The sequence below is a fragment of the Oncorhynchus keta genome, chromosome 17 (assembly GCF_023373465.1).
Source record: "Oncorhynchus keta strain PuntledgeMale-10-30-2019 chromosome 17, Oket_V2, whole genome shotgun sequence".
In the NCBI taxonomy this organism is placed as follows: Eukaryota; Metazoa; Chordata; class Actinopteri; order Salmoniformes; family Salmonidae; genus Oncorhynchus; species Oncorhynchus keta.
Genome location: NC_068437.1, coordinates 14096599 through 14111619, shown reverse-complemented (window position 1 = coordinate 14111619; position 15021 = coordinate 14096599). Strand labels below are relative to the sequence as shown.

At 43.0% G+C, this 15021-nt stretch overlaps 1 protein-coding gene across 4 annotated transcripts in view; it reads right to left on the bottom strand.

Moving 5' to 3' along the window:
- LOC118396467 (calcium-dependent secretion activator 2-like) overlaps positions 1-15021 on the bottom strand; it is a 237686-nt gene that overhangs the window by 9477 nt on the left and 213188 nt on the right. For 3 of the 4 annotated variants that reach the window (XM_052465503.1, XM_052465505.1, XM_052465506.1), the window contains 4 exons: positions 10286-10360; positions 9862-9945; positions 9719-9751; positions 2973-3080 (listed from right to left, as the gene is read on the bottom strand). In XM_052465503.1, coding sequence (XP_052321463.1) covers positions 2973-3080; positions 9719-9751; positions 9862-9945; positions 10286-10360 — 300 coding nt within the window. The remainder of the gene's footprint in view (positions 1-2972; positions 3081-9718; positions 9752-9861; positions 9946-10285; positions 10361-15021) is intronic. The other variant, XM_052465504.1, reaches the window with a different exon arrangement.

Below are 15021 nucleotides of genomic sequence, written 5' to 3'. Positions count from 1 at the left end.
AAGAAAAGAGGGGGGTTTAGGAGGTCTGAGTGAAAATAAAATGGTTGAGAGAGGGAGATATAAAGTAGAGTGGAAAGCACTGGTCAGGAAAGGGGAAGACAGAGAGCTGAAGAAGAGAGAGAAAGGTGGGGGAAGTGTGTATAACATGAGAGGAATAGGGGTGCAAGGAAAGGGAAACAGTGGGACAGAAATAGCAGCTGGTGAGATGGAGAGTGTGTGTCACGGTATCTATGAGTGAAAAGGAAACAGAGTTTGATTTTGTGCATGTGTGTGTCTTAGTGAGAGGGAGGGAGTGTGTTTGTGTGTCCACTACCGCACATTTAAGTTTTGATGGAATCCCACACACACCTTACAACGATTCACCTCAGAATAGGATAAATAAAGTGGGTGAAATGTCTCCTTTTCATGCTGTTTTTCATTCAACACCTACGTATACTGTACTGGCATCACAATACAGCAGATATATGGTCCACTGGTTCCAATTTCTATTGTGTTTAACAACATTTATTTAACTATTTTAACATAGCGTTGTAAAAATGACAGTTACTCACTCATTCTATGTTCTTAGTATGACGAAAACGCCTAAAAAAAGTTAAAACATATACACACAAACAGGGGCGGCAGGTAGCCTAGTGGTTAGCGTGTTGGGTCAGTAACCAAAAGGGTGCTGGATCGAATCCCCGAGCTGACAAGGTAAATAAATATCTGTCGTTCTACTCCTGAACAAGGCAGTTAACCCCCTGTTCGCCGGTAGGCTGTCATTGTAAATAAGAATTAGTTCTTAACTGACTTTCCTAGTTAAATCAAGTTTAAATATGTATTTTATTAATTGTCAGGCGGAGTTGTGAAGTTGTCTGTCTGTTGTTTGTACTATTGACTTCAAAAAGTACAGGCAAAAACATTAAATGCTAAAAAGCAAGGCGTGTGTATAGTACAACATTGTGTCCCTTCCAGGTTTCAATACCATTGTAAACTCAGCAAAAAAAGAAACCTCCCCTTTTCAGGACCCTGTCTTTCAAAGATAATTCCTAAAAATCCCAAAACTTCACAGATCCTCATTGTAAAGGGTTTAAACGCGGTTTCCCATGCTTGTTCAATGAACCATAAACAATTAATGAACATGCACCTGTGGAACGGTCGTTAAGACATTAACAGATTACAGACGGTAGGCAATTAAGGTCACAGATATGAAAACCTAGGACACTAAAAAGGCCTTTCTACTGACTCTGAAAAACACCAAAAGAATGATGCCCAGGGTACCTGCTCATCTGCGTGAAAGTGCCTTAGGCATGCTGCAAGGAGGCATGACGACTGCAGATGTGGCCAGGGAAATAAATTGCCATGCCCATACTGTGAGACGCCTAAGACAGCACTACAGGGAGACAGGACGGACAGCTGATCGTCCTCGCAGTGGCAGACCACGTGTAGCAACACCGGCACAGGAACGGTACATCCAAACATCATCACATCACACTGGACAGGTACAGGATGGCAACAACAACTACCTGAATTACACCAGGAATGCACAATCCCTCCATCAGTGCTCAGACTGTCCACAATAGGCTGAGAGAGGCTGGACTGAGGGCTTGTAGGCCTGTTGTAAGGCAGGTCCTCAGCATACATCACCGGCAACAACGTTGCCTATGGGCACAAATCTACCGTCGCTGGACCAGACAGGACTGGCAAAAAGTGCTCTTCACTACTGACGAGGCGTGGTTATGTCTCACCAGGGGTGATGGTCGGATTTGCGTTTATCGTCAAAGGAATGAGCGTTACACCAAGGCCTGTACTCTGGAGTGGGATTGATTTGGAGATGGAGTGTCCGTCATAGTCTGGGGCGGTGTGTCACAGCATCATCCGACTGAGCTTGTTGTCATTGCAGGCAATCTCAACGCTGTGCGTTATAGGGAAGACATCCTCCTCCCTCATGTGGTACCCTTCCTGCAGGCTCATCCTAACATGACCCTCCAGCATGACAATGCCACCAGCCATACTGCTCGTTCTGTGAGTGATTTCCTGCAAGACAGGAATGTCAGTGTTCTGCCATGGCCAGCGAAGAGCCCGGATCTCAATCACATTGAGCACGTCTAGCACCTGTTGGATCGGAGGGTGAGGGCTAGGGCCATTCGCCCCAGAAATGCCCGGGAACTTGCAGGTGCCTTGGTTGAAGAGTGGGGTAACATCTCACAGCAAGAACTGGCAAATCTGGTGCAGTCCATGAGAAGGAGATGCACTGCAGTACTTAATGCAGCTGGTGGCCACACCAGATACTGACTGTTACATTTGATTTTGACCCCCCTTTGTTCAGGGACACATTATTCCATTTCTGTTAGTCACGTCTGTGGAATTTGTTCAGTTTATGTCTCAGTTGTTGAATCTTGTTATGTTCATACAAATATTTACACATCTTAAATTTGCTGAAAATAAACGCAGTTGACAGTGAGAGGACGTTTTTTTGTTGTTGCTGAGTTAATGAAGCAATACAGACTTAACAATAGCCATACTCCTTGCTATGTCTACAATAATATAAATATGTTTGTTGTTTAGCAAAAGGTTGTTTAAGTATTGGATTAGGTTGTTGACAACATGTAAACTATATTTAATCTCCAAATGTTAATTGAAAACATAAATAGATTTGCACAATGAGCACTTTTCCTCACTCAAATACATTGTTACAATTGTTGCTTAGATAGCTAGCGAATTTTAGCCATATTAGCATTGACATGAAATTACTCAAAACACCTCAAAACAAGACATGCCATCAAGAAGAAGATAAAACTAGCTGAAATGAGCCACCTACGATTCCTCACATGGCAGCTTCTTGTGATTGTTGCTAGCTCTCTGACCGTTCACAATCATAACAAAGCACGGCTTCCGGCCCCATCGATGCTTGCGCATAATTTTTGTGACGTTGCCATCCAACCCGTCTACAAGGTGCAAGTGTGAGTGCACGTCATGGTCAACACACTTACGTCAAACAGCTTCTCGATGTACATCTCCTCGTTGACGCGGTCTCGCAGGATGTCCTGGTTCTGCCGCACAAATGTTATGTAGGTATCAGCCAGGTCCATCCCTGGCTTCTGAGAGCAGATAGAGAGAGGAGACAGGGAGAAGAAGAGGAGAGATGAAAAAAAACACAAGGAGGCGATAGATAGGGTTAAACATGGGGAGTGTAATAGGAAAGACACTATTTGTAAACTGGTGTGTTCGGACTTTAACACCTAAACAGAGAATGGCCATATTCATTGCCTTAAAGTGGACATCAGCAGTTGAAACAATAACAAAGCAACCCCCCTGTTTCGCTAAAAAGCTACGGGGCTGGAAAAATGTAACCATTCTCAAATTATGATGAAAGGGCTAAACATCCATGATATCAAAATGATAGTTTTAACCATGTTTTGAGGCTGTACAGTCATGGCCAAAAGTTTTGAAAATGACACAAATATTCATTTTCACAAAGTCTGCTGCCTCAGTTTGTATGATGGCAATTTGCATATACTCCAGAATGTTATGAAGAGTGATCAGATGAATTGCAAATTCCCTCTTTGCCATACAAATGAACTGAATCCCCCAAAAACATTTCCACTGCATTTCAGCCCTGCCACAAAAGGACAAGCTGACAGCATGTCAGTGATTCTCTCATTAACACAGGTGTGGGTGTTGACGAGGACAAGGCTGGAGATCACTCTGTCATGCTGATTGAGTTCGAATAACAGACTGGAAGCTTCAAAAGGAGGGTGGTCCTTGGAATCATTGTTCTTCCTCTGTCAAACATGGTTACCTGCAAGGAAACACATGCCATCATCATTGCTTTGCACAAAAAGGGCTTCACAGGCAAGGATATTGCTGCCAGTAAGATTGCACCTAAATCAACCATTTTTCGGATCATCAAGAACTTCAAGGAGAGCGGTTCAATTATTGTGAAGAAGGCTTCAGGGCGCCCAAGAAAGTCCAGCAAGCACCAGGACCGTCTCCTAAAGTTGATTCAGCTGTGGGATCGGGGCCCCACTAGTACAGAGCTTGCTCAGGAATGGCGAGTGTGAGTGCATCTGCACGCACAGTGAGGCGAAGACTTTTGGAGGATGGCCTGGTGTCAAGAAGGGCAGCAAAGGAGCCACTTCTCTCCAGGAAAAACATTAGGGACAGACTGATATTCTGCAAAAGGTACAGGGATTGGACTGCTGAGGACTGGGGTAAAGTAATTTTCTCTGGTGAATCCCCTTTCCGATTGTTTGGGGCTTCCAGAAAAAAAGCTTGTGCAGAGAAGACAAGGTGAGCGCTACCATCAGTCCTGTGTCATGCCAACAGTAAATAATCCTGAGACCATTCATGTGTGGGGTTGCTTCTCAGCCAAGGGATTGGGCTCACTCACAATTTTGCCTAAGAACACAGCCATGAATAAAGAATGGTACCAACACATCCTGCAAGAGCAACTTCTCCCAACCATCCAGGAACAGTTTGGTGACGAACAATGCCTTTTCCAGCATAATGGAGCACCTTGCCATAAGGCAAAAGTGATAACTAAGTGGCTCGGGGAACAAAACATCGATATTTTGGGTCCATGGTCAGGAAATTCCCCAGACCTTAATCCCATTGAGAACTTGTGGTCAATCCTCAAGAGGCGGATGGACAAACAAAAACACATAAATTCTGACAAACTCCAAGCATTGATTATGCAAGAATGGGATGCCCAGAAGTTAATTGACAGCATGCCAGGACGGATTGCAAAGGTCTTGAAAAAGAAGGCTCAACACTGCAAATATTGACTCTTTGCATCAACTTCATGTAATTGTCAATAAAAGCCTTTGACACTTATGAAATGCTTGTAATTATACTTCAGTATTCCATCGTAACATCTGACAAAAATACCTAAAGGCACTGAAGCAGCAAACTTTGTGGAAATTAATATTTGTGTCATTCTCAAAACTTTTGGCCACGACTGTACAGTGTTTCTTGACATTTACTTCGTTTACAAACATCGGAGTAAAACAAGCTTATATTTTGGGTTCTGATGGGGTACAGCAGTTGAACTAAGCTCATGATGCATTTATACGTTATACTCTTCAAGAATCAATGGGTACATATCATTAGTAAGGTCAAAAATTGATGTAGCTATGGTAGATTTCCCCTTTAAAAAGTCATATTTCCGTTCCAACTGCCGCATTCTAACAAATCCCCTTCTCTTCAAGAGATGTGTAAGAGGTACGACTCTGCACACTTGCTGTCAGAATAACAAGCGGTGGAGCTGTTACCAACTAAACATTTAGTGAATGTCAAAGCAATCGTGGCGCCAGAGGAGAGAGGCCAGAGGCAGAAAAAAGGGTTAACCCTCTTCCATTCACACTCTCTATGTCAGTTGGAGATGTACACTGTAATGCTATTGTAATTGCTTTGACATCTTTCACACCCGCTTCTCAGGGCCTTAGATAGCCCCCCGGGGCCTGCTGTCCTACTACAGTGCTGAACACGACACGCCAACTTCCCTGTGGAAAAGGAGCTTCTGTATGTGCAAAAAAACAAAAAACGAGCACAGAAAACCCCTTTGACTGATGTTCTTCCACGGAGATGGAAGAGAAGACTGTGATTACCAACTGTAATTGTGGCAACCGAAGCAGAAGGTGGGTAACTGACCCAGTGGGGTAACTAGCCTCTGTGTGCGTGGCATTACCTTCGGTTGAGGTAGTTATTAGAGCTGGGAGCAAGTCAACAGGGGCCAACTGTACCCAGTCAGCTTTCCAGTGACAGAGGTGATTCTGACATTACAGGGATGACCCTGATGTGTCAAAGGTGGTCTTGACCCTGACTCACTGTCATGTGACTACTCTAAAAATAACAGCTTTCACACTTGGCGTAGTCACCCACTGTCTAGGTCACAGACAGAATTTGTTTGAACTTTGTAAGATGTAATTGTAATTCAATTCATGACCCTACACTGATAAACGATAAGTAAAGTAAAATAATCACATATTATTTAAAATTTTAGCAGACGCTCTTATCCAGAGTGACTTACAGTAGTGAGTACATACAGTTTCTATACTTTTTCCCAATTGGTCCCCAGTGGGAATTGAACACACAACTCTGGCGTGGCAAGCGCCATGCTCTAGCAACTGGGCCACACGATGTATGTGACCCAACATCGATAAAAACTTAAATCAAACCCTGTACAAATACAACTACATTCAACCCAGCAAAGCATCATACAATCCTGTACATTTCAAAGAAAGATGTTGTTCATTCATTGTCATTCATTGTTCAAACCCCCGAGCTGACAAGGTACAAAGCTGTCGTTCTGCCCCTGAACAGGCAGTTAACCCACTGTTCCTAGGCTGTCATTGAAAATAAGAATTTGTTCTTAACTGACTTGCCTTGTTAAATAAAAGGTAAAATAAAAAATAAAATAAAAACATAACTGGGGTCCATTGTTTTTGGTTTAAATAGTTTTTATTTCCTGAAAAATAAATGCTCCCTTAAAAAGGATTGACCCGACCACAAATGTGTTTGCAGCTACCATCATTTATGTGATTTTGCCGCTTAGTTGGATAAAAAAGACGCTGGAGGGGAAAACCTGAGGCACACAATAGTAGATGGTGCTGAGGACTCACCTCTGCTCATGCATCCAAATAGATATTTGTTGCTTGACTGAATGGCTTATTTTCAGTTGCCTAGCAGCAAAACAGCCATCCTAAAATGTGTTAAAAATATATACTGATTGACTCTCAAATCCATAAACTCATATTCCCCTCAAAATATCCCTACATTTCCTCTATAAAACACATTTCACTGAAATAAAACAATGAGACAATGAGTAGAGCTTCTTTATAGATCACATTTTCCTTTGTTATCCATGCTGTTCCTACATTAATAAAATAGGGCATCCAATACAGAGTGTAGAAATATGTTTCTCACAAAGAAATGTATTTCATACTGTAGAAATGATGTAACACAAAGTGACATGAATGTATTTAATCAAAGGTTACATTCAGTTCACAGTAATTCATATGGACCTTTGATGAGCTGTACTTCAGTGTCACAGGGGTTAAAGTACAATAAGGGTGAGGAGGGTGAGATGCGAGGTCAAGGGGGGTCGGGCATGATGATGATTGACAGGGCTGTCAAAAAACTGTAATCCAGTGGGTGGAGATGTTAAATCCGCCACTTCCTGCGCTGCAGTGAGTGACAGTATGAATTGGACAGGTGTGGGGCTGTGTGTGTGTGTGTGTGTATCAGGATTATTGGGTGTATCACTGTCCACCCACTGCCCCACCTCACACCCCCAAGGGACCTCTCTATTCCTCTCTTTCTATCCCCCTTTCCATCTCTTTCAGTAGCTCTCTCCTTCTCTCCCTCTGCGGCAAGGTGACAAAGCAGTGTGACAGGGAAGCATGGTAGAGATACAGACAGAGGCCAGGTTCCAACACTGCTACAGTCCAGATTGGGGCCTCGCACAAAATACACACCGGTCGCCCTCTGTCAAGCTCTGCCCTCTTTTAAAGAACAAACTTTAGTTCTGTACTTGACTTGTAGCCAAACACGCTAGACACAGACACGCAAACACGCAAACACGCTAGACACAGACCCGCAAACACGCTAGACACACACACACACACACACACACACACACACACACACACACACACACACACACACACACACACACACACACACACACACACACACACACACACACACACACACACACACACACACACACACACACACACAGGCTGTTCCAGACCGTCAACAATCCAGTGTGAAATGGAATCATGTCAAAGGGAAGGATTAAGAGAAAAGTGTGTGTGGTGGAGGTGGTGGAGATAGACAGAGGGTGTGGGAGTGCAGAAGAGGGTGAAGGAGGAGAGGAAATGTGGAGCCAGGCCAAGTGGTGGCTGAATGAGAGGTGTACAGTTAGGGTGAGGCAGCCCGGTTAACCTGATGGGGATAAGCGCTGGGAGCTGTGGAGACAAAAGAGAGAGAGAGGGGACAAAAATGTGTTGCTGTTAATTATACACTGCCAGTTCGGTTTCCTACCCTGGATCGGTTTCCCCCAGGTGCAGTTGTGTGTGTGTGTGTGTGTGTGTGTGTGTGTGTGTGTGTGTGTGTGTGTGTGTGTGTGTGTGTGTGTGTGTGTGTGTGTGTGTGTGTGTGTGTGTGCGCGCGCGCGAGCGTGTGCATGTGCGTGAACCAGTAGGGTGCACCGCCAACACGGGGCCCTTGAACAGCAGTCTTCACAAAAAAGGAAGGGAGGGACCGAAAAGAGTTTCCTGCTAAAGGCCCCAGCGACACAACCCTCCTCTTCTCTTTAGCCCACCTGTAACCAGGGGCGTAGCAGCTTTCGGTTCCCTCCACACAAAAGCACAAGGTGGAGGTCACATTCTAATTTCAGGTGAAGGGAGGAGGAGGAGAGGAGATTTGACAGGCTCAGAGCTCTGGGAAAAAGTGCCAACAGGACACGTGGGATTTGCTGAGTCAAGGACAGGCGGGAGGGGGAGGACTGAAGAGAACCACACAAAGGTTTGGCAAAAGGCTTTTGCGAGGCTCTGGCTTGGCTGTCTTTATCAAACGTTTACAGGCTACTCATGGATTATGAAAAGAGTGTGCTTGGTTATCATAGAGTGAAACCACCTCTTGCTTTGGGTTAAAAGTAAGATTTGTGGACCGAAACAGAACTAAACCCAGCCCACGATGGTGAATGGACTGAATCTTAAACAGGGCAAAGCTTTTGATAGCTTTGTCACAATTAACCTTCTACTGCAGCAGGCTAAATCAGGGTCACACAGAGTGTTTTTCTTGGTAGTCTTAAATAAATCTACTTTGAAACAAAAGTATACACCTCACACACATGGTTAACACCAGCTGCCCCTGGTGGAATGTTATTAATATTTTTCATAATTTTGTAATTAATAAACATTATTTAAAAACTCTGATGGAAATCCGGTGTTTCTATGTCAAACGATTTTGTTAAATTTCAGTCTTCTGTTTTTTTTAAAGCCATAGCAGGACGGGCTCATTGTAATGTCCTGGAATGGACTTAATGCAACGGTATCATGGAAACCACATGTTTGACTCTGTTCCAGTTATTCTATTCCATCCATTACAATGAGCCTGTCCTCCTATAGCTCCTCCCACCAGCCTCCCCTGCATTCCACCCACGAGGCCACTAGGTCATTTGACTGCAGGAAAGGGCTAAACTGACCAGGTAATGACACCCTGGCCCAAATTTGAACAACCTACCTCAACATTCTACCTTAGCTTTACAATCCCTGACCACTGGAGAGTAGGCGTAATGTGCATGTCCTTCACTATGTGTTGTTGCGTCTCTCTTTTGGTAATTGGAGGCCTTCCTCATCGCTGTTTGTCATTTTTCTGTCTGCTGATATAGAGCTCCTGCTCCCTGCCATGGCGCTGTCACTCATTAGTGTTGCTGTGGCGAGTGGTGACCGCCCATGACCGGCACCTTGGCGAATCTCTCCAAAAAGTTTTCATTAGACAACTGGGGCAATAATTAGCCCCGCATGCCGCCTCAACCTTGAACGCTCTGACACACAATGGTGGTACGAGGTGAAACGTTAAAAATGATGACAAATCTTGAACAATATGATCCCCCTCAATGTCAGCTTTCGTTCCGAACGATGTTTCTTTTAGACAGAAATACATTGTGCAAACAGGTTCATATGAGAAAGTAAGACATCTTTAGAAATGAAGGAGAAATAATACTCACTGGCACATCCACATACTTGGCAGCCGCTTTCACCTTCGAGGCAAAAGGAAAGACACAAAAACGTTCAACTGAGCAGATTTGGTTGCAACAAATAAAGCGTTGCTTTTGTTAGCACTTAATACACTGAAAGCGCTGCTACTTGCCGTGAAAGAGAAGATCGAAGAAAATAACGTCCCCTCGTCATATCTGGAGAGCTTGGAGAGAACGGCGTCTAGAGGTCCAGCAAACTCCAGGGGAGAAGACAATCAGACATGTTAGTTTGCCATTTGTAAAGGAATATGGGGTATGAGTGCACAGCCTGAATGACTTTCTCCTGTTCAAATGATCTATGTGTTCCTGTCATCGTTTAATTAGAACATATTCTATCATATTTTGCATAGAATATGAAAATAAAAAGCAGGTGTAATAAAACTGGGTAAGTTTAGGATCAAGTTGCTGTAGAACGGAGAAGGAATGATAATGTGATTCTTAGCAACACGGACATTTGATTTGAGGTGGGCTGACATATACTGCACAGGGAGGATGTTGTCATTGAGGCTGTGGAGGATGTGCAGTAACATACTGTACCTTTGAGACCAGGGAGGAAATCATGTCTTTAAACGTGTCATCGATCAGGTCGTCGATTTTCGAATGGTACTGTTGCTGAGAAGATGGTAAGGAAACAAACAAACAAGCATTTTAAAAATCTATGAGGGAGATAAGGTGAAAATGATTCCTTCATCCTGTCACGCACGCACAAACACACAAGGCACGCATGGACGACCACACTCTCTCCCCTTCTCTCTACCCCGCCTCCCCACCCCAAACATTCAGCAGAGAAAATCTTCCCATGTAGTGCCGCTGAGTTAAGCAGCTAATAGGGCCATTATGTGGCTGAATGGCATTCCCGCTCTCGTTGGAAGGCAAAGGAATTCGAAGGATACTTTTTGTGCTTCCCCACAATTAGAGCAGCCTTGTGTTTCTCTAAAGCACCGGTCCAGCTGCGGGGACCAAAGACTCTCACTAGATTCAATTAATCCGCCATTTCATGTCTCATAACCCCCATATTCATGGCTTTTTTCCCCTCCCCAAAAAAACCAATGGCGCAGCCAGAAAGAGGTATTGATAGAAAAGAGTAAGAAAGAGAGAGATGGAGGGAGACGGTGGAGAGAAGAGGGAGGGAGAACCTCCATTTGCAGCGTTGAATGGCTGGCTGCCTTCGACGCTCGCACAGCAGCCAGAGAGTTCATCTCTTAGCGACAATGCCCTTTCACGGTGCGTCTAAAGAACACCCAAATTAAAAATTTCAATCAACAAAGCCCGCAGATCAGTGACAAATTGAGGGTGCATGGAGGTCACTATCGGCAGCCCTAATTTTCTTTTCACCTTTTTCTCCATCCCACGAAATGGCAGCTTCTTTCATAAACTGAATTTCAAGCGAATCTTAAGGACTTTTTTTTTTAACCTCAATTAACATTACTGTGTTTTCTTTCTGTTTTATAGAGGGGGCCTAATTGTGAGGTCCTTCTTCACATTAGAGAATATTAAATTGTGAGGTTTTTGCCATGTGTGCATCACACCCAAAAGAACAATGATTTATTTTAAAAACATTTAACTGGTAGCAAACCACTAAGAGTCACTTCCGCCATTTCTTTTTCATCCAAGGCCCGACTGACATTTTCAAATGCAAGTGCCTCATTCCACTGACAGTAACAACAGCAACAACAACATAGTCAGCAACTGATCATTCCTTAGACATAACAATCCTGGGGATAAATTGGTATACAGCAACACAGTCCTAATTCGCAGAGATGCTTTTGATGAAGATATTCGATCATACGCTGGGGAATGATTAAGTGGAAAATCACAAACGAGGACATTTTTGGTCTCGTAAAAGTTTATGACGACTCCTCCATTCAGTGGTTTGAATAGGAAGTATGATGAAGCAGGCAATGGCAGACACCATTCAATGCACAAGCATCTGAAATGCCAGGATCTCTTTTGTGTCGATCGAAAGCGAGCACTCTGGCACAGACTGCTATACCCAAAGACATTCTCTGGTGAATGTGCGACAGAATGTTAGGATGTAGTTCACATTGAGGTCCCTTTGAGACAAGTCAGAAGTTAGACAAATTGCTTAATGCATTTACAAGGATCAGAGGGAACTTAAATGAGTGTGTGTGTGTGTGTGTGTGTGTGGGGAGGGGGTTCTTCAAAGCTACAGAATTTAGCTATTTGATTATGGATTTTAGGATCGCTTTAGTTCTAAAAACATAAAAACATATACAAAATATTTTTTGATGGAACATTGAATTTGGCCTGACTGCTTTTAGCCCATAGAAACAGATTGAATAACAGATTCATACATGGGAAAACAGATAGTCAAAAATAAATCAAAATGAAGTTTGTTTTAAAGTGTTTGTCCTAAATCTGAGAGATGTAAGATTTTATGAGATTTTTTTCAGGAATTTTGATTGATTCTTTACCCATATTTAACCCCTTTCTTTGCACGAAACTACTACATATACTGTACTTCCATAATTTATTAAAACTGGTCCCGGGTCCTGGTCTTCAGACAAGTCCGACATGTACATGTTCTTGAGAGTCTCACCTTTCCATAGAGGGTCATATTAGTGTGTAGCCCAAACTGTTCGGACGCTACAGACGTTTTTGTAAGAAGAACGATTTTTGGGACGTCTCATGGTCTGATAAACATTGCTATAGCTTGGCTTGGGATAGCTTGGGATTTTCTTATTATGCTAATTAGATTTCAATTAATTTCCATTCACTAAGCCTAAAGCATCTAGTTTTCGCAGATTTTTTTGTTGTTGTTGATGAAAAGATTGACTCTAGAGTAACCTTCATGAATAAATACAGTTCAAGTCGGAAGTTTACATACACCTTAGCCAAATACATTAAAACTCAGTTTTTCACAATCCCTGACATTTAATCCTCGTAAAAATTCCCTGTTTTAGGTCAGTTAGGATCACCACTTTTTTTTAAGAATGGGAAATGTTAGAATAATAGTAGAGAAAATGATTTATTTCAGCTTTTATTTCTTTCATCCCATTCCCAGTGGGTCAGAAGTTTACATACACTCAATTAATATTTGGTAGCATTGCCTGTAAATTGTTTAACTTGGGTCAAACGTTTCGGGTAGCCTTCCACAAGCTTCCCACAATAAGTTGGGTAAATTTTGGCCCATTCCTCCTGACAGAGCTGGTGTAACTGAGTCAGGTTTGTAGGCCTCGCACACTCTTTTTCAGTTCTGCCCACAAATTTTCTATAGGATCGAGGTCAGGGCTTTGTAATGGCCACTCCAATACTTTGACTTTGTTGTCCTTAAGCCATTGTGCCACAACTTTGGAATTATACTTGGGGTCATTGTTCATTTGGAAAACCAATTTGCGACCAAGCTTTAACTTCCTGTCTGATGCCTTGAGATGTTGCTTCAATATATCCACATAATTTTCCCGCCTCATGATGCCATCTATTTTGTGAAGTGCACCAGTCCCTCCTGCAGCAAAGCAGCCCAACAACATAATGCTGCCACCCCCGTGCTTCACAATTTAGATGGTGTTCTTCAGCTTGCAAGCTTCCCTTTTTTCCTTCAAACATAATGATGGTCATTATGGCCAAACAGTTCTGATCTTGTTTCATCAAACCAGAGGACAAAAAGTACAATCTTTGTCCCCATGTGCAGTTGCAAACTGCAGTCTGACTTTTTAATGGTGGTTTTGGAGCAGTGGCTTCTTCCTTGCTGAGCGGCCCTTCAGGTTATTTTGATATAGGACTTGTTTTACAGTGGGTATAGATACTTTTGTACCTGTGTCCCCCAGCATCTACACAAGATCCTTTGCTGTGGTTCTGGGATTGATTTGCAATTTTTTCACAAAAGTGTGTTCATCTCTAGGAGACAAAACACATCTTCTTCCTGAGCGGTATGACAGCTGCGTGGTCCCATGGTGTTTATACTTGCGTACTATTGTTTGTACAGATGAGCGTGCTACCTTCAGGCATTTGGAAATTGCTCCCAAGGATGCACCAGACTTGGGGAGGTCTACAATCATTTTTCTGTGGTCTTGGCTGATTTATTTAGATTTTTCCCATGATGTCAAGCAAAGAGGCACTGAGTTTGAAGGTAGGCCTTTAAATACATCCACAGGTGCACCTCCAATTGACTCAAATTATGTCAATTAGCCTATCAGAAGCTTCTAAAGCATGACATCATTTTCTGGAATTTTCCAAGCTGTTTAAAGGCACAGTCAACTTAGTGTATGTAAACTTCTGACCAACTGGAATTGTGATACAGGGAATTATAAGTGAAATAATCTGTCGGTAAACAATTGTTGGAAAAATGACTTGTGTCATGCACAAGGTAGATGTCCTAACCGACTTGCCAAAACTATAGTTTGTTAACAAGAAATTTGTGGAGTGGTTGAAAAACAAGTTAATGACTCCAATCTAAGTGTATGTAAACTTCCAACTTCAACTGTATATAACGACTTGGGGCTAGCTATTGCAAGTTCAGATTCACTCGCCCCAACAGTCCGTGTGTGCTGGAGGCAAGTGAAAGCTCGGGAGAGAGAGGGAGTGTGGTGAGGGAACCTGTACCAGACAGAGGGAGACGGGCCAGGGCAGACGGTGAACAGATCGCCAAATGGAATCCAAGAAGCCTGTGCAGCAGGCAATGGGAGTAGGTGTCACACCCACTCGGGAGAAGCTTTGATTTCTGAAGGCAGATTTCTTATAGAAAATGCCTCTGGATGGTCTTTGAACAGGGCTTCAAAGGGGGCTTCAAAGACCTCTGCCACTTGTTGGGCCCAAAGGCCTCGCCACCTCTCACTTCACACCTCAGTGCTAATTGAAGTTTTATCTGGCCTGTCCTAGCTAGCCTGGCAGCCTTAACTCAGCATGCAGGCCCCATAAAGGAACATATTACATTGTAATGTACTTTATTTTTATTCTTGGATTTCAAAATAGCATCAGACCAAACACTACTCACTCAGTTCCAGGTTGGATGGTGTCCTCAGGTCTCTGCTGTTTGTTTGCTAGAGCACCCTCCTTATATATTGGAAAAATGAATCCTTGGTAGCAGGTCATTTTGGCCAAAATTAGGTTATAAATTTGGAGTTTTTCAAATGTCAAATGTTTCAAATATTTTTTTATTAAACACACACAAGAATGGTGTATAGGTAAACAAGACAGGTATACAATTCTTAACTAAACATAAAAGAGCATACAGGAACAACAAGACCCAGAGTTCTGGGTGCAAAACAAATAATACAAAACACGACATACAAAACAAGGACACGTAGAAAGAA